The sequence below is a fragment of the Myxocyprinus asiaticus genome, chromosome 32 (assembly GCF_019703515.2).
Source record: "Myxocyprinus asiaticus isolate MX2 ecotype Aquarium Trade chromosome 32, UBuf_Myxa_2, whole genome shotgun sequence".
NCBI lineage: Eukaryota > Metazoa > Chordata > Actinopteri > Cypriniformes > Catostomidae > Myxocyprinus > Myxocyprinus asiaticus.
Window position 1 is genome coordinate 4,953,662 of NC_059375.1, and position 18,406 is coordinate 4,972,067.

The following is an 18,406-nucleotide window of genomic DNA, read 5'->3' on the forward strand; positions in this document are numbered from 1 at the left end:
TCTATTGATAGGTGATTGTGATTGGATAGTTTAATCCAATCGTGTACTTCAGATAACACAGTGTGATTTTATTGGTTTTACAAGCCATATCCTTGGCTACCTTTGATTAGAATACTCACGTGACTGAGAAAGCCGCATAGGCGATAAAGAAATTTTAGAAGAGGTGAAATACGGGACAAAACACGATTTTTTCAGAGGAAGTCGGGACACTAGAAAAAGTGCTTAAATACGGGACTGTTCCATATCATCTTAACAGAATGTGCATGTGTGAGAAGTTAAAGAGAGAGAGAGATCCCTTCTAGACATGACCAGTTCCCTCTTGATTTTTCCTATAGGTTTTTATAATGGGGTTTTTGAACTTATAAGAAAAATAAGGTGTGTGTTAAACATTACTTGATGATACCTGGAATTTTTGTTCTACAACATAAATTACACTATCATGCATCAAACATTCATTTTGAAGCAATATTGAATTACATACGCACGGCGGCTTCAAAATTCACGTTTGAGGTATGAAAATGTTTAATTTATGTTGTAGAACAAAACGACCACGTATGGTCAAATAATGTGTTCCACAGACCTTATTTTACACAGAAGTTCAAAAACCCCATTTTAAAAACCCATAGGAAAATCCAGTGGGAACCCATGAAGAATTCAACTTCCGGGTTCGCCTACTGAACAGCTCTATTTGGAGATATTATTTTTATTTGTATTTTATTTTTTGCTTGTTTCTCTGTGCTTTCTTGCAAATGTAACTGTTGCAATGACTATTAATATTATGTGTAATGATTATATTATCATCCCACACGAATTTTGAAAAGGTTCAATGATGATATGAGTATATCAACAAAGAATTTACATTCTCATTGTAATTTTTATTTTATTCTTTTCTACTACATATTGTGTGCCATATAATGTATGAACACATTTCTATTGAATGAGAGCTCCGTAATGTCACGTGATTTCTGGGAAAAGGAGTTTCTCTCATGAGAATGAAACTGACAGAAGAGAAATTGGTAGAAGTACCGTTCCTAAAGTGGGCAGGTACCGGCGATCTGGGCGTTCTTTCTAAATTGTCTTATCCATGCGTCACGAAGTGTTTACATATTACTATTTCAAAGACTTTGGCTGAGTACCACCCAAACTACTCTTACTACTTCTGCCATATGTGTCTATGGCAGAAATAGTGTTAGTATGGTAGTATGCAATTCCGAACTCAGTCTTTCTTTCACATTTTCAGCTCAGTAGTAATAATTCGTATCAGTAGTCAGGAAACTGATATAATTATTGCATAAGCTATCAGTTGGACCCTTTTTTTTATTTTGGAACACGGAAGTAAAGCACACTGCATCAAGGTAAACCTCCATAGCAAAGAATCAATGACCACGACAATTTGTTATTTATTTATTTTGCGTTCCCATTTGCTCCTATAGCAAAAGAAGAAGAAAAAGAAGGGGAAAAAAAGAAAGAAAGAAAAAAACTGTATTACCTTTCCACGACTTTCCATAAATGGAGAAATTAGAGCGTGCTGAATTACCGGAAATCAAAATAAAGAAATAAGTGACGCTAGCTGTCACTCGCTCATCAGCTGTATTAGTAACTCCATCCCAGCGGTTGTAACTGTGTTTGAAAATTAATTACAGGCTAATATAACAACATACAAGGCTATACGTTAACACTATATCCTTTTTTGTTTTGTTTTTTATGTAAAAAGTTTGCTAGATTTACGCTTCTATGCGACAGGGCATGTCACGCGTTTTTTGATGTTTTTCTCATCGCTGTTGAAAACAGACCAATCACAGAAAGAACATTTCTTTAATGGTTTTTACAGTGAACGCTGGCCATGTTTAATTTGGATGTTTGAACCTCGCAATAAAGATGTTTATATATTTAACGGCTGCTATTTTAATTGACAAATATCTCCAAAAACTTAATAAAATAGAATGAGGTATGAACGTTTAATGGAGGATTCGGCACTGTGAGCCACGGAGGGCCCCCTGCAGGTGTTAAATATTATCACCAAATTAACAGCGCTGTCCGCTCCACTGCTTTACATTGAAGGAAGTGGGACTTCTAAAGCGAAAAGTGCAGATCAGACTGCGATCTCCACAGCAACCCACTTTCTATAGAGGAGCGAAACTGAAGGTAAACGAAACTCCAACGTACATAATGATTTTCTCCTGTGATTTTCACTAGAGAGTTTAAACAAATGTGATGTTGTCGCAAACGTATTTACACAATGAGCAATTGATTTATAGTTGACAGTTGAAGTGACTGTAGAAAGTATATAATCTCCTTTTATGTTTATCTAGGCGTTCATTTAAAAGAGATAATAAGTGTATAAGACGGATATACGTGGTGGTGACATGGTGGTGCATTTTGTTGTCAACTGTCAAATTGTCTTCCCTGTCAAAATTGTATATATGTGAAACCATACGTGACCATCTCAATGATGAAATCAGCCGCTGTCAATCATGCATTTTTCAGATGGCATCTGGAAGGATTCGCTCCACGCGTCGTCTGCGATCCTGGATAGTGGAACAGGTATGTGCGCGTGTGTGTGTGTGTGTGCGCGCGCGCGCGCACGGCCCTAAATTCACATCCAACATCAATATCTAAGCAAGCCTGTGCAAATAAACAAATCAATTAATTCACAAATATAAATCTTAAAAATGCTAAACTATCACCTGAAGTTTATTAGCACTGCTTCAGAAGTTAAAAAATGAAAGAACAAAATTTTTAAACTAACCAAACACACCAGTAACATGCACAAATTAATAAATGTCTTTAATGAAATTCCAAGACTGTGCAGTTTAAAAAGAAAGAATGAAATCACCAAAGGTAAGGTAGATGCTAATGACACTTTTAAAGAAAGCAAAAGAAACTAGATAGATACATCTTTGGTGTTGGCTTGACAAAGCCTGGTCTAAAGTTTAAACTAGTTTTAAAAATGTTACGTTTGAAAATTATACACACTTTACAGTCAGAAAAACAGCCAGCTAGATAGATAAATTAGACACGCCCCCAGAATTTAGACACTCCCTCTTTCCATAACCCCACTTTTCGAAGATATCATTGTACAGTTGGGAACGTCATCAAGCAGAAAGTAGGAGTGCACGATGTTGGGAATCGAGATTTGATTTCAAAGCTTGGACTCCGCTCATGAGCGTGATTTGAGTAGGGTTTTTTTTTTTCAACCACTAAACAACTAGATTGATTTAGTTCTTATATAGATAGTTTTACATTTATATATAGTTGTTTTAACTGTACTTACAACTTTGGCACAGTTTATGTTGTTTTTTAACATGCTACAGATTTCAAGGTGCACTCAGTAATGTTTTCCTCATTAAAAAAGTTTAACACCTAAAGACATGAATTGTAATTTTGCAATATATGTAGGAAATCATGAGCACTCACATTAAAATGAAGACTCCAGTCATATCAGTAACTTTATAAAAGCTGTTTTATTCTACATGGAGAGGGTCCGCACATGGGGGCAGCCATGTTAGAATGACATGACCAGCTGAACACTACTCACTTCATCTCAGTAACCGTCCTGTTATTTGACACTTTCACTCACTGATTAAAGTAATCATGACTGACTGTGAATACTACATTTTTACAGTTACTGAGTGCACCTTTAAATATAAATACTTAATTAAAAAGTCAAAATAACATGCGAAAACTTGTCATGAAAGTTGAAATTTTACACCTTATATACCGTTGGTATATAATTAACTCACTGTATGTTTATTTACAGTGAAACTGCTCTACGAGGAGAAAGACCTAGGGTTGGGGGGTAGTTTTGGGGTGGTTATGAACAAACGGACAGGGGGCCTCCTCCACACAAATTTTTGCTTAGGACCCTCAAAAGGCTAGGATCAACACTGGCTACTCCAACCACTTTATTATCCCATTCGTCTGAAATTAATTTGTTCTTGCCAAATATCATACGTGTGAATCTTTTTGCCTTGAATTTTAATCGTTACAACTTCTGATTGTTACATTAAAGCCAGCTTGTGATGTTTCTGGTCTCTGCGTATACATGATTAGAAACAAAATATTATTTAAATTAGTAGACCAGATTTAGCAACAATAATATTATAATTATTATATAATAAGTAAGTGTTTATAGCATGTAGCATACGGTATAAATAGACATCAGCAGAGCAACACATTCTGCTTTTATGGTTGTGTGTGTGAATTGTGTGTGTGATTAATGTTTCAAAGATATTTGATGTTTGTTTTGTTTATTGTTGTGTGTTTTGGGTTGTAGGTGAACAGTGGGAAGTATCATGGTCTAGTGTGGGATAACCCTGAAAAGACCATGTTCCGTATCCCTTGGAAACATGCAGGAAAACAGGATTTTCGGAGTGAGGAAGATGCAGCTATTTTCAAGGTACAATTGTGGTATGAAATGTTATAATTTGGTCATGATATATATCACATCACACACATACACACACATTTCAAACACATAAAGTTTATAAATAGTGCAGATTCATATGTTACAGTTGACTTGAACACAGGTCACACAGGCCAGAACTGTTTGACTTCCTCTTAGTCAGATCTATAGTTTGCAAGTCTGTACACATGACCTAGACTCCCAAACATTAAAGGACTTTTTCACACAAAAAGAAAAATTCAGTCAGTATTTACTCACCCCCGTGTGGTTATATATCCATATGACTTTCTTTCTTTTTCTTAATACAAAGGGAGAAATTGTGAATAATGTTGTGCTCAGTGATGTCATACAATGGCAGTTTATGGTGACCACCTCTTCAAGCCTCTAATAAATTATTGTATGCGACTCATGTCTTGTTCTGAAGGAATACAATAAGGTTTGGTGAGAAACAAACCGAAATCTTATGTATTATTAAGTGAAACACTTGACTGACCATTGCTGTACTATGAGCGTTCATGAGAGTGCACGAGAGCAACAGAATACACAGCCCCTGCTCGAGGGATGGGGCGCTGAAGCGAAAACTCATTATGTTTATCTAAAACAGGACCGCCACAGCGATAGTAACAACAGAAAACAACACAGCTGCACACAAACCAGAGATCAGAACTTACTAAACATGTCTGAAGAGTTTGAAGTTGAAGTGGAGATGCATTGTTATTCCCAGCCTTATTTATTTGAAACGGAGGAGGGCAATGGTCGGTGAATAACCACCAAACCTTATCGTATGCTTTCATAACAATCATGAGTCTCATGGAAATATTTATTAGACTTCTGAATTATATTTTGCATACTTTTGAAGCTTGAAGCGGTGGTCGCCATAAACTGCCATAGTATGACATCACTGAGCACATTATTTCTAAATTTCTCCCTCTGTGTTAAGAAAAAGAAAGAAATTCATATGGGGTTATAACAACACAGGGGGAAGTAAACAATGACTGAATTTTCATTATTGGGTGAACTATTAACTATCTTAACTATTAAGATTAAAAGTTGACACTTACAGTATTAACAGTAGACTAGGTTGTTAATACACTGAACAAAAAACTCAAACACACATACACACACACACACACACCTTTGTGTTATGTGTGTGTAGAGTGAACACAGTCTTTGTTAAACTACAGTGTAAATGCTGATAATCTTCTCCCTACCTCATTTACTGGAAATCATTCACTTATTTTAGGCCAGTGCGTGTCTATTTACTGTATTTCATTCTTCATTTTGTCTTGTCTGATGGCAGGCTTGGGCTGCGTTTAAAGGGAAGCTTTTGGAGAATGAAAGTTCAGACCCTGCGTCCTGGAAAACTCGGCTTCGCTGTGCCCTCAACAAAAGTCCAGAGTTCAGTGAGGTCACTGAAAGGTCACAGCTGGACATCTCAGAGCCGTACAAAGTGTACCGCCTCGTTCCACTTGAAGAACAAGGTAACAAAATAATATGACACGCATTCATATATAATATAAGTTTGGCTGATATTATTATCTGTGTGCTGACTGTAGTGAGTGTGTGCACTGTAGGAACTGTTGTCATTCATTTCCTCAAATGTTTCCTCTGTTCACAGGTGTGGTGAAAGTGAAGACAGAGGAGGTACGGCGAGCCGTGAGGAGCACCAGGAGGAGACGCAGCAACTCTGAGAGAGATGAACATGTTGCATGCAAAACGGTCAAAGAGGAGGTCACTGCAACGGAGCCAATCAGCATGGTAAAAGCATCCAGCCAATAAGAGCTTACCATTCCTGTTCTTCATTTTTGGAATACTCTGGATTTAAATTTTCATGTTTGCACATGATCCTGGATTGTTCTTTTCAGTTCATCTTGGAGTTGTTGTCATAGCAACAGGTCCGTAAGCTCATACATGTTATTTGTAAACAGATTTAGATTTTTATAAGCAGAGGTGTTACTGGAATTGAGTTTTAAACGTTTTTAACCCAGTCACCACTCATTTTGATTGAAAGCACCCTGTTGAACCAGGGCAGTAATCATCTTTTTTTATAATAATTTATACAATAACAATAAGACAAACCAGAATGTGCCTACATTGCGAGGTCAACAATATAATTACACATTATATACACTCATGAGCCAAAACATTATGACCTAATATGTTGTTGGTCCTCTGGTTGCCACCAAAACGGCACCAACCCACTGAGGCATGGACTCTACAAAACCCTTGAAGGTGTCCTGTAGTATCTGCAACCAAAACATTTGCAGCAGATCCTTCGAGTCCTCTAAATTGCGTGGTGTAGCCACCGTAGATTGGACTTGTTGGTCCAGCACATCCCACAGATGCTCAATCGGATTGAGATCTGGGGAATTTGGAGGCCAGGGCTACACCTTGAACTCTTCATTTTGTTCCTCAAACCATTCCCGAACAACGTGTGCAGTGTGGCAGGGCGCATTATCCTGCTGAAAGAGGCCACTGCCATCAGGGAATACCATTGCCATGCAGGGGTGTACCTGGTCTGTAACAATGCTTAGGTAGGTGGGACGTGTCAAACTGATGTCCACATGAATGGCCAGACCCAGGGTTTCCCAGCAGAACTTTGCCCAGAACATCACACTCCCTCCATGGGCTTGTCTTCTTCCCACAATGCATCCTGGTGCCATCACTTCCCCGGGTAAACGGCGCACACGTACATGGCTGTCCATGTGATGTAAAAGAAAACAGGACTCATTGGACCAGGCGACCTTACCACTGCTGCAAGGCCCAGTTCCGACGCTTGTGTGCCCATTGTAGGCGGTTTCGATGGTGGACAAGGGTCATCATGGGCACTCTGCGGCTTTGCAGTCCCATACACAGCAGGGTGCGATGCACTGTATGTTGTGACACATTCCTCCTGTAACAATCATTAACATTTTCTGTGACTTGTGCCACAGTAGACCTTCTGTCGGTTCAGACCAGATGGGTTAGCCTTTGTTGCACTTGTGCATCGATGCGCCTTGGGTGCCCAACACCCTGTCACCGGTTTGTCTCTCCTCGGACCACTGTCGGTAGGGACTCATCACTGCTGACCGGGAGCACTCCACAAGACATGCCATTTCAGAGATGCTCTGACTCAGTCGTCTGACCATAACAATTTGTCCCTTGTTAAAGTCGCTCAGGTCTTTACACCTGCCCATTTCTCCTTTGCTTACCATATAATCTACCCAGACCTTGACATGTGGCCTTTTTAGGAGATGATCAACATTATTTGCTTTACCATAATGTGGTCATAATGTTTTGGCTCATTGGTGTAAATTTTATCGTACCGCTATTGTCATTAGGGTATAATTTACCGGACAGGAGTTGTCGAGCCGTGTATAAAAACACAGACAGTCTACATTGGTTTGAGGTTAGTAAAGGCTGCTGTATCCAAGACTGCTTTCAACACCTCTCTCTAAATATCCTGGGCTTTGAGTGTGATGACTGATAAAAAATAATTTATGTAATTTTTTTTTTTTACATAAATATATGTAAATATTTATATTGTGTATACACACATTCATGTATGAAATAATAATTTATATTATATTTCCATTTTTTTAAGAGTGCTCTGTCTCATAAACCAATCGCCACACTGCTGATCATGTTTTTGATTACTGATACATGTGTGGAACAAACAGATATCTCAAACAACTCAATCCAGATACAATAATCAAATCCACATATTGGTTTGAAGAACCAAATTAGCCAGAGAGGAACATAATTAGAAGATCTTTCATATGGCATATAATTTTGGATGTATTAATTGACATACGAAGAACGGGGCCCCGTGCTACTTAACCTCTTCAACTCTGCCGATCACTTCTGCATTTATGTTACATAAAATAACAAATTAACGCCTGAAAACATCCGTGTCGCAAATCAGCGCCACCTAGAGGTCATGTAGTAGAAATATTAATATGAATATAAAAGTCTTTCAAATAGCACATAAATAGACAAATCTGATATGATTTCTGTAAGACATAAAATACAAATGTATCTTTTATGCACCGATCACTGCTTCTATAAGTAGCTAAACAGCTAAAAACTTTATATCTTCTTTTACCTTTGGCAGTTTTCTAAAAAAAAACAAAAACAAAAAAAGCAATTTTTTACTTGTCTGTGAGCTTGCTTGTGTGAATAATCTAATGTTATATCTTAGATGTCCAGAACAAAATATGTGATCCAGCAGGAAGAGCATGCTAAATAAATCTTCTGCAATATATTTTACATTTACATTACATTTAGTAATTTAGCAAACGCTTTTATCCAAAGTGAGTTACAAATGAGACACATAGCAAGCAATTTGTCATACAAAGTTTAACATCTGCAGTATAGGACTGCCAAGTTCTCACAGTGGATGGAGTAGTAAAGATGCTAGCACAGAAGAAAGAGACAGACAAGGAATATTTTTTTTTTTTTTGTGCAGTGGTAAGTGCAATTATTGTGGGTTGGCTAAGTGCTAACGAAACAGATATGTTTTCAGCTGGTTCTTGAATGTTGAGAAGGTAACAGCAGATCATGTGGAGGTTGGAAGCTCATTCCACCACAGAGGAGCAGAGAAAGTGAACGATCGTGACTTTGAACCTTTTTGTGATGGGACCACTAGGCGTTGCTCATTCATAGACCTCAGAGAGCGAGTTGGAGCATAGACCTGAAGAAGTGAATTGAAGTAAGAAGGTGTGGTTCCATTGGCTGTCCTGAAAGCCAGAGTCAAAGCCTTGAATTTGATGCAGGCAGCTTCAGGTAGCCAGTGGAATGAAATCAAGAGTGGGGTGACATGAGCCCTTTTTGGGTGATTGAAGATCAGATGCATTGTTGCATTCTGGGCCATCTGCAGTGGCTTAATTGTGTTAGCTGGAAGGCCAGCCAACAGAGCATTGCAGTTGTCTAGTCTTGAAATGACCAGAGCTTGGACCAGGAGCTGTGTAGCATATTCTGACAGGAAAGGTCTGATTTTCCTGATGTTGTAAAGTATGAATCTGCAAGACCGTGCGGTTGATGAGATGTGTGCAGTGAAATTAAGCTGGTCATCTACCACCACTCCCAGGTTCCGGGCTGTTCTGGTTGGTGTTAATGTAGTTGAACCAAGATGAAAAGTGAGGTTGTGGTCAACAGATGGGTAGGATGGGAACACAAGGAGTTCTGTCTTGGCAAGGTTGAGCTGAAGGTGTCGTTCCTTCATCCAGGCCAAAATCTCCGAGAGGTAGGCAGAGATACGAGCTGAGACAATAGGGTCATCAGGCTGGAATGACAGGTAGAGTTGCGTATCATCTGCGTAGCAGTGGTAGGAAAAGCTATGTGCCTCAATGACCGGTCCCAGTGACGTTGTGTACATCGAGAAGAGGAAGGGGTCCAAGCACTGATCCTTGAGAAATCCCAGTGGTCAGCTGGTGTATCTTGGACACCTCTCCTCTCCAGGAGACCTTGAATGATCTGCCAGTGAGATATGACTCAAGTCATCCAAGTGCAGTTCCTGTGATGCCCATTTCAGTGAGAGTGGACAGGAGGATCTTGTGGTTAACTGTGTTGAAGGCAGCAGACAAATCAAGGAGGATGAGGATGGATGATTTGGAATTAGCTCTCGCCAGTCGCAGGGTTTCAGCTACTGACAAGAGGGCAGTCTCTGTTGAGTGTCCTTTTTTTAAGCCAGACTGATGTTGAGTAGGTTGTTCTGTGAGAGAAAAGTAGACAACTGGTTGAATATGACCCTCTCAAGAATATTAGACAGGAAGGGTAGGAGAGACACCGGTCTCTAGTTGTCAACTACTGTGGGGTTATGTGCTGTTTTTTAAACAGTGGGGTTACTCGAGCCTACTTGAATGGATTAGGAAAATTTCCAGTTGTGAGAGATGCGTTGATAATGTGTGTGAGTGTGGGTAAGATCGATGGAGAGGCAGCTTGCATAAGATGGGAGGGGATAGGGTCAAGTGGACAGGTGGTAGGACGGTTAGAAAGAAGCACTTTAAAGACCTCAGTCTTGGAGAGAGGAGAGAAAGAGGAAAACAGAGGATGGGATGTTGGAAGAGAGTAGCTGTGGGTGTTAGGTATAGAGAACTGGCTGCTGATGCTCACTACCATGTCAGTAAAAATGTGGCAAAGTCATCAGCAGTCAGAGAAGTAGTAGGATGTGGTGGAGGAGGATAGAGAAGAGCTGAGAAAGTTGAAAATAGTTTATGGGAATCTGAGGTGTTACTGATCTTGTTTTGGTAGTAATCAGTTTTAGCATTTTATTGACTATTGATGATACAATTGTATACATCATTGTGTAGGGAAGGATCTCAGCATTTCTAATAACTAATGATTGAGCTTCTAGTCCAGTCAGAGGCTGAGATTTTCAATGAAACAATGAGGGTGGTGCCTGAACTGATAAGTAGACTGAATGTCTATGGATGAGAGGATCTGTGAGCGCCACCTATGTTTCAGATCGGCATTTTATGATGGAGGGCGATAGAGGAAAAATTATTTTAGTATTTGCTGCCATCTAGTGAAATAAAAAAAATACAATTTGGAGGGAGATGGGGTGAACAGAACCTGAATTACATGCTAACAAATTTAGGACAACAAAAAATATATATGTTTATATCTATACATGTATATTTTTAATTCTGTTCATCATAGGATTGTACACATGTACAATATTATTTATGAAAAATTGGAGTACTTTTTTTTTTTATGTTGGTGGGTTTCTGAAAAAATTATACCAATTTCTGGCAATTAGTCCACTGTATGTGTAAATGGTGAACTTTTGTGTGTGAAAAATGGCAGACAGCAGCCCGAATAGGCCCCAGAGTTGAAGAGGTTAACCTATAATTAAGATGCATTTAGCATGCATTGAGACAACAATTAACTTTGACTGTTTTTGTCTTCTGATTTATAGAGTGCACAGGAAATGGTCCCAAATACAGGAAATAAGATTACACTCCAAGCAGATGTGGAGACTACGCCCTTAAAGAGTGACAACAGTAATGTTCTGAATTTACCGCCTGAATTCAATTTGTGTAATACTTTGTTCTTTTATTTCATGTTTACATTTAGTGGTCGACCGATATGGTTTTTAATGGCCAATGCCAATATCTAGAGAGCAGGGTGGTCGATATAATGGCGATATAGCAAACAATCTAAAATGACCGAATCAAACTAAATGTACATACAGTGTACAGTGAATATGACATTAATTGTGACCAATTACATATTGAAGCACTTTGAAATTAAAGTTGCTCTCTTGCTGTCTTGTGCAAATCCAGCAAGAGCAGCATTCTCCAGTTTACAGGACAAGATTGCATGCTTTCGTCACTCAACATTAGTGAGTCAGATGCACGCAGTTTTGATTCAGGCTGATGTAATGCGTGCTTCCCAGGAGGTATCTGAATATTTGAGAGAGATTACTGTTTGAATGAGACTTTGTTGCACACCGGTTTGTTATTTTGGTAACACAATGGCACGTAACAACAAAACAAACTGTGATTGGTGGTTTACATTCTCATGCAAGCAGCTGATTCTTGATACCATCATGGGTCACAAAACAAATTGGTCAAAAGGGGAAAATTTATCAGTCAATGCTGGTAATTTACAAAAATACCAAATATCGACTGATTAATCAGCTCTCTGTGATTTATTGGTCGACCATTATTTATGTTAGTAATGCTTAGTGGATGATTGACTCATTAACATCATTATTGCATTATCATTTGGCTCTTTCCTGTTTAGATGGTCAAGATGGTGACAATATCCAGTTAAACTTGACCATTGAAGCAGTACCTTTGTCGATAGAAAACAGAGGTGATTAAAAATCAATCTGATTAAACCTTTTAAAATTAATCTAGCAATCTTTTAATTTTTGAAGTAACTTTCTCCAAGGAATCTCCTAAATCTGTCTGTTTTTGTCCTTCTTTCAGTACTGCACTCTTTCCATGTAAGCGTGCACTACATCGGTCAGGAGGTTTTACGGCGAGAAATAATAAGCAATGATGTTCGGATTGCATACCTGCCCCCCTCACCTATCCCCCCGTCACCACCGTCTCTGAACGGCACCGGTTTCTCTCGAATCCCTCTTCCAGACCCCCCCTCAGACATGAGCTCCATCCCCAGCCTCGCACCACGTCTGCAAGCACTGTGCAAACTGTTGCCCTTCATGGAGCGGGGAGTAGTGCTCACATCTACTGGAGGGGGCGTCTACGCCAAGCGCTTCTGTCAGGGGCGGGTGTTTTGGAGAGGACCACACACCACCACAGAACCATGTAAAATGGAGAGAGCGGGCGAGCCCACTCTACTCTTCAGCAAGGATAGATTCAGACAGGGTTAGTGTTTCAAGTGAGTTACAGTAATAGACAAACAAAATCTGTAAAAACTAGTATCATACAAACAAATGTCTTCTTGTCTATACTGAAAAAGTCATATAAACATTTACAAACTAGATTGAAACTTGATTGGTGAAACTTCACCAAAATAACCTGCAAAAATCTCTTTAACTTGCCAAAGTCAAAGTTGAGAATATTTGAATGACTAAAGCCCTAGGTATACTTCCATTTTTAGGCAAATGCTCAGTGTCTGCGTACAGTCGAACATGAGCCTGTCAAAATATATTCCATATACTGTAACTGTGCGCATACACAGGCGGTTGGTGTAGGCGTGCTATGACTGTAATGAGACACCAGACTTTCTCTTCAGGAGTTTAGACCCATAAAGATGTCTTTATATTCCTTCAGATTCGAGTTATAAAATGGCAGGTATCTCCAGACCTCCACACACACACGCTCTTGACTTGCACATCCACTGTTGTTGTCTTTACCATCATCTCCTGATATTTAGCAGCAGTTACATCTTCTAGCGCTTCTTCGTGACAGCGATGGCTCAAAATGTAAGTGTTGCCACCTTGTGGACCCAAAAATTTGTGCAAATAACTCCAGGCGCATGCGCATTCTGCTCATTCAAAAACACGCTGTTAGAAAAATCGGGATGCGTGCGTTCAGTGCTCGTGCACTCTGCTGATGACGAGATTTGTGTCACGCGTCCTGTACGCTCAGCGTTCATGTCTGACTAGCAGGCCAAAATGCAGAAGGTCTTTGGCAGCAAATTGGCAGCTAGCCTGAGTCGGCTTATATGAAATTCATGCACTGTACTTTATGGGCTTGTAATGGTATCTTCAGGAAATGTTAAAAAAATATATGAACATATACTTTGCCTTTATTTTGACAATGTTATCTAGGTGATTAAGATTGGATAAGCTTTTGTCATTTTCAGTGACAACCCCATTTGGTCAAAGTTATGAGTGTAGTGGAAGATATTTCTTGCAATAAATAATTATCATAAATAGTTTATTTTGTAAATTTATAAAATTGTCTCGTTGAAGTGCACTTTAAATTGGAGTGGGAGATACTGGGGGGAGTGACTGTCACTTTGCTCACAGCTGATTTGTCCAATATCTGGATGAGATCTCTGATCGGGAACATAACCTGCCCCGGAGCAGCATTAGCGTATGTTACTATGGCAAGGAACCCAGATGAAAGCCTATCCACTTTAATGGTACCGCAAATTCAGAGTTCACTTAAATTAATTTTAAACTTATCTAGCTAGCTGCTTAATCCTGCATTGAGACATAGGCCACAGATGTTTTCTCTATAACACAGTGAACTCTCAAAAACCTCCTTATATATGTATATATACACTGGCAGCCAAAAGTTTGGAATAATGTACAGATTTTGCTCTTATGGAAAGAAATTGTTACTTTATTACCAAAGTGGCATTCAACTGATCACAATGTATAGTCAGGACATTCATAACATAAAAAATTACTATTAAAATTAGAAAAAGAAATGTTCAGAACTTCTTAAACTACTTCAAAGAGTTCTCATCAAAAAATCCTCCACGTGCAGCAATGACAGCTTTGCAGATCCTTGGCATTCTAGCTGTCAGTTTGTCCAGATACTCAGGTGACATTTCACCCTACACTTCCTGTAGCACTTGCCATAGATGTGGCTGTCTTGTCGGGCACTTCTCACGCACTTTACAATCTAGCTGATCCCACAAAAGCTCAATGGGGTTAAGATCCATAACACTCTTTTACAATTATCTGTTGTCCAATGTCTGTGTTTCTTTGCCCACTCTAACCTTTTCTTTTTGTTTTCCTGTTTCAAAAGTGGCTTTTTCTTTGCAATTCTTCCCATAAGGCCTGCACCCCTGAGTCTTCTCTTTACTGTTGTACATGAAACTGGTGTTGAGCGGGTAGAATTCAATGAAGCTGTCAGCTGAGGACATGTGAGGCGTCTATTTCTCAAACTAGAGACTCTGATGTACTTATCCTCTTGTTTAGTTGTACATCTGGTCTTCCACATCTCTTTCTGTCCTTGTTAGAGCCAGTTGTCCTTTGTCTTTGAAGACTGTAATGTACACCTTTGTATGAAATCTTCAGTTTTTTGGCAATTTCAATCATTGTATAGCCTTCATTCCTCAAAACAATGATTGACTGACGAGTTTCTAGAGAAAGCTGTTTCTTTATTTTTTTGTTTTTTTTGGCCATTTTTGACCCAATATTGACCTTAAGACATGCCAGTCTATTGCATACTGTGGCAACTCAAAAACAAACACAAAGACAATGTTAAGCTTCATTTAACAAACCAAATAGCTTTCAACTGTGTTTGATATAATGGCAACTGATTTTCTAGTACCGAATTGGCAATTTAGCATGATTACTCAAGGATAAGGTGTTGGAGTGATGGCTGCTGGAAATGGGGCCTGTGATTTTGATCCAAAATGACTTTTTTCAAATAGTGATGGTGCTGTTTTTTTACATCAGTGATGTCCTGACTATACTTTGTGATCAGTTGAATGCCACTTTGGTGAATTAAAGTCCAAAATCTGTACATTATCCGCCAGTGTGTGTGTGTATATATATATATATATAAAATGGTCCCTAAATTGCTTCATGGCATATTTCTTTCTCTCCTCAGAGCTGGACTCTTTCCGCAGTGGAGGAAATCCACCTCAAAGTGAAATCACACTGTGTTTTGGAGAAGAGCTGTTTGATGGAGAGGACCTCTCTGAGAAACACATCATTATTAAGGTATCTAGTCTTGATGCTGCTGCAACGCACTCTCTTGTAAACGAACAATATGTTGTATTTAAGGGTGGGCGATATGACCAAAATCGTATATCACGATATGAGTAATTTTATATCACGATAACGATATATATCACGATATAGTCAAAGTTTTCTTGAAAATCAATAAAAGTTGATTTTTATATGAAATAACCATATTGTAATGCCTATTTTTGGAACTCCAGTCAGTGAATTAAATACTTTATAAATGAAAACTACTTCCTCTTTATTTGGAACACGACAAACAATGTCAAAATAAGTAAGTAAATAAATAATAATCAACTTGTTTTCAAAAATCAGCCTTACTAAAATGCTAAATTTCACAGTATGCCACATTTCAGTTTGAAATGTTGTTGATCAATATTAATATTATCATAAACTTTCCTCAAGAAACTTAAGATGTTCTCAAAGCAATGCGACAGAAAATAAAACTTAAGTAAAAAAATAAATAAACCCTATTTAAAGAAAATATATATCAAATAAATATCACTTCTTTTAAAAAATAAAATAAATAAATGACTGAATTAATGTGGGGTTCATCTTTTGGTTTTCATAATATTTTTTTGTGTGCTTCATTTTGAGGTGATAAAATAGACTGCTTGTATTACGAGTGATTATATCGTCATGCGAAACAGTTTGCAGATGACATTGTTCTGCTCTGTGCTGGCTTTTGTGAGCCCACACCACAGATGTGGCACCTGTTTAAATAACAAGCTCATCTTCATTTTCTTGACCTGTTTGGGAGTCGTCCCGTTCTGTGGAGATTTCTTTCTCCATTTGGGGGTTTCCTGTGTCAAAAATGATTGAGTAGTTGAAGTGATCCTGCTCTGAGCTCTCCAGTCTCTGGAGCACAAATATCGGAAAGACTCCTGGACTCGTGCGCACTTCAGAGCTCCAGAGACAGCGCGCGCCACAGTCATGTGAAACATTCGCGTATCAGATGAGAAGAATATTTAGCACCTTTGAAGCACCAAACGCTAGATGAAAGTCATTAATTAAATTTGCTTGGGCGGCTGCAGAAAAATGTTCAATGCAATTCTGTCAGTCTCAGGTGAAGCCCTGCCCACTGATAGATAAGGCCACGCTAGCACATGGATATTTACATAACACAATATACACGATATAGCAAAATCTCTATTGATTGACACTTTATATCCTTGACACGATAGTTATCGTCATATCGCCCAGCCCAAGTTGTACTTGTGCTATAGATAAATGCAACTTTTGATACTTTTTTGGTGACTGTTATTTTGCAAAGTAGGATGTGAGCCTGGATCAACATTCCTATCAACAGATTTTAGGGATAGGGCTGGGGTTGCGCCATGAACATCATTCTTATCAACCGATGATTTCCCTCTTTAGGGTTGGGGTTAGAGTTGGGCTATGTTTGTTCAACAGGAATACTGTTTCGGTACCATGGCAAAATCATGGTCACCATTATGAATCACCAGGAATATGAATTTTAATTTTCACCTGCAACATCTGGTGTACTCAAAATAACATATATTAATCTTGGTAAAAGATTTCACCCATATTTGTTATCTCCAGATCTCCCTCCCATGGGCTGAGTCGCAGATACAGGAGGTCCAGACCTTCAGAGACTCGATTGCAATTCTAAGAAACTTGGCAAGTCAGTCGCCATCAGGGGAGGTCACGCTGAACTTTGAAGTAGCAGAGCCAGTGATAATTAGCCCTTAAGATAACACTCACTGTACAGATTAAATTGAAGAAACATGACCTGAGACAACTTGTAGAGACGCTTACATTTACATTTGACTTCAAAGTGTATGTTTGTGGTCATCAACTAAATACATTTATAGTGATTCCACCCAGATATTTACAAATACACGTAGTATAAAACCTAATCAGTAGTAAACATGGCGTTGTCTCATTGTACGTTTCACTGCAAATTGTTGCTTTGTGATTTCTCAAGTCACTATACAGTATCCCATACAGGCTAGTGAAAATGTAAGTAATGATTTACTAGTTGTCCTCTGTAATGTATTTCATATTTAACTGAGAATCACAATGTACTCAGCACAAGCATTGTAATTTGCATTAACAACAAACTGTGCATTCAACTACAAATGGAATGTTATACATTTTCATAGATAAAGAGTAGCCTGCAATTTATATAATGGTATCTAGATCCAACGCTAATGTATTATATTGGGTTGACTCATTTAAAATGGGTTTGCACTATTTGTCATTTGTGAATGACGCATTAAATAATGGAAATGGTGTTTAAACTGGCTGCAGATATTCTATGATTTAATCAAAACATTTTATGTCCAATATCAACATTTTAAGTCATGATAAAGGCATTGGAGTGTCCTAAATTAGTGTCCTAAATAATTTGCCTAAAAATGTATGTCCTCATATGGGGACAGCGGGTCTATGATTTGATTTTTTGTTTTTAAATTAACAGCAATCTATGGAAAGTCAACTTTGTGTATCAAATTGTTTATTACCATGTTTTATCTACTTTGGCAACAACATCTCAATTTTCTCTCATTGCATTGTCAAACAAACAAGTGGTAGTCTGTGTTGTAGCATTTGATAAAATCAAAAATTAACTTAATTCTGAATCAAAGTAATCAGGGCTGGATTGGTAATCTGGCATACCGGGGATTTTCGCGAAACGGGCTGAATGGGCCGCAATAAGCAGAAATAAGCCACCGTGTTATGCAGAACGGGCCACAAAACGGCGCCGCGATATGCCGAAGGGGGCAGCGATATGCAGAAAAGGGCACATAGCACGCACCAGTGGTGTCTCTAGATATTTCAAACATCCGGGGCGCAGCCCCCAAAGAGAATATGAGATGTGCATGCACAAAGTGCACCGATTTCTTTTTTTAAACAATTGATTAATTAATTAAATACAC

The 18,406-nt window shown here is 38.6% G+C and overlaps 1 protein-coding gene across 3 annotated transcripts; it reads left to right on the forward strand.

Annotated features, from left to right (window-relative positions):
- Positions 1–1,817: 1,817 nt before the first annotated feature.
- Positions 1,818–17,991, forward strand: irf9 (interferon regulatory factor 9). 3 transcript variants are annotated; one of them, XR_007894257.1, is made up of 10 exons: positions 1,818–2,145; positions 2,488–2,544; positions 4,277–4,399; positions 5,706–5,886; positions 6,024–6,163; positions 11,304–11,424; positions 12,134–12,205; positions 12,322–12,736; positions 15,373–15,485; positions 17,070–17,093. XR_007894257.1 is itself a non-coding variant. In XM_051666968.1 (10 exons), the coding sequence occupies exons 2-10, from the start codon at positions 2,488–2,490 to the stop codon at positions 17,217–17,219; spliced, it is 1,359 nt and encodes a 452-aa protein (XP_051522928.1). In that variant the 5' UTR covers positions 1,828–2,145; the 3' UTR covers positions 17,220–17,991. The 3 variants fall into 3 exon arrangements, 2 of the variants coding, with proteins under 2 accessions (XP_051522928.1, XP_051522929.1); XM_051666968.1 differs by having other exon boundaries at positions 1,828–2,145; positions 12,322–12,723; positions 17,070–17,991; XM_051666969.1 differs by having other exon boundaries at positions 1,828–2,145; positions 11,304–11,388; positions 12,322–12,723; positions 17,070–17,991.
- The last annotated feature ends 415 nt before the right edge of the window (positions 17,992–18,406 follow it).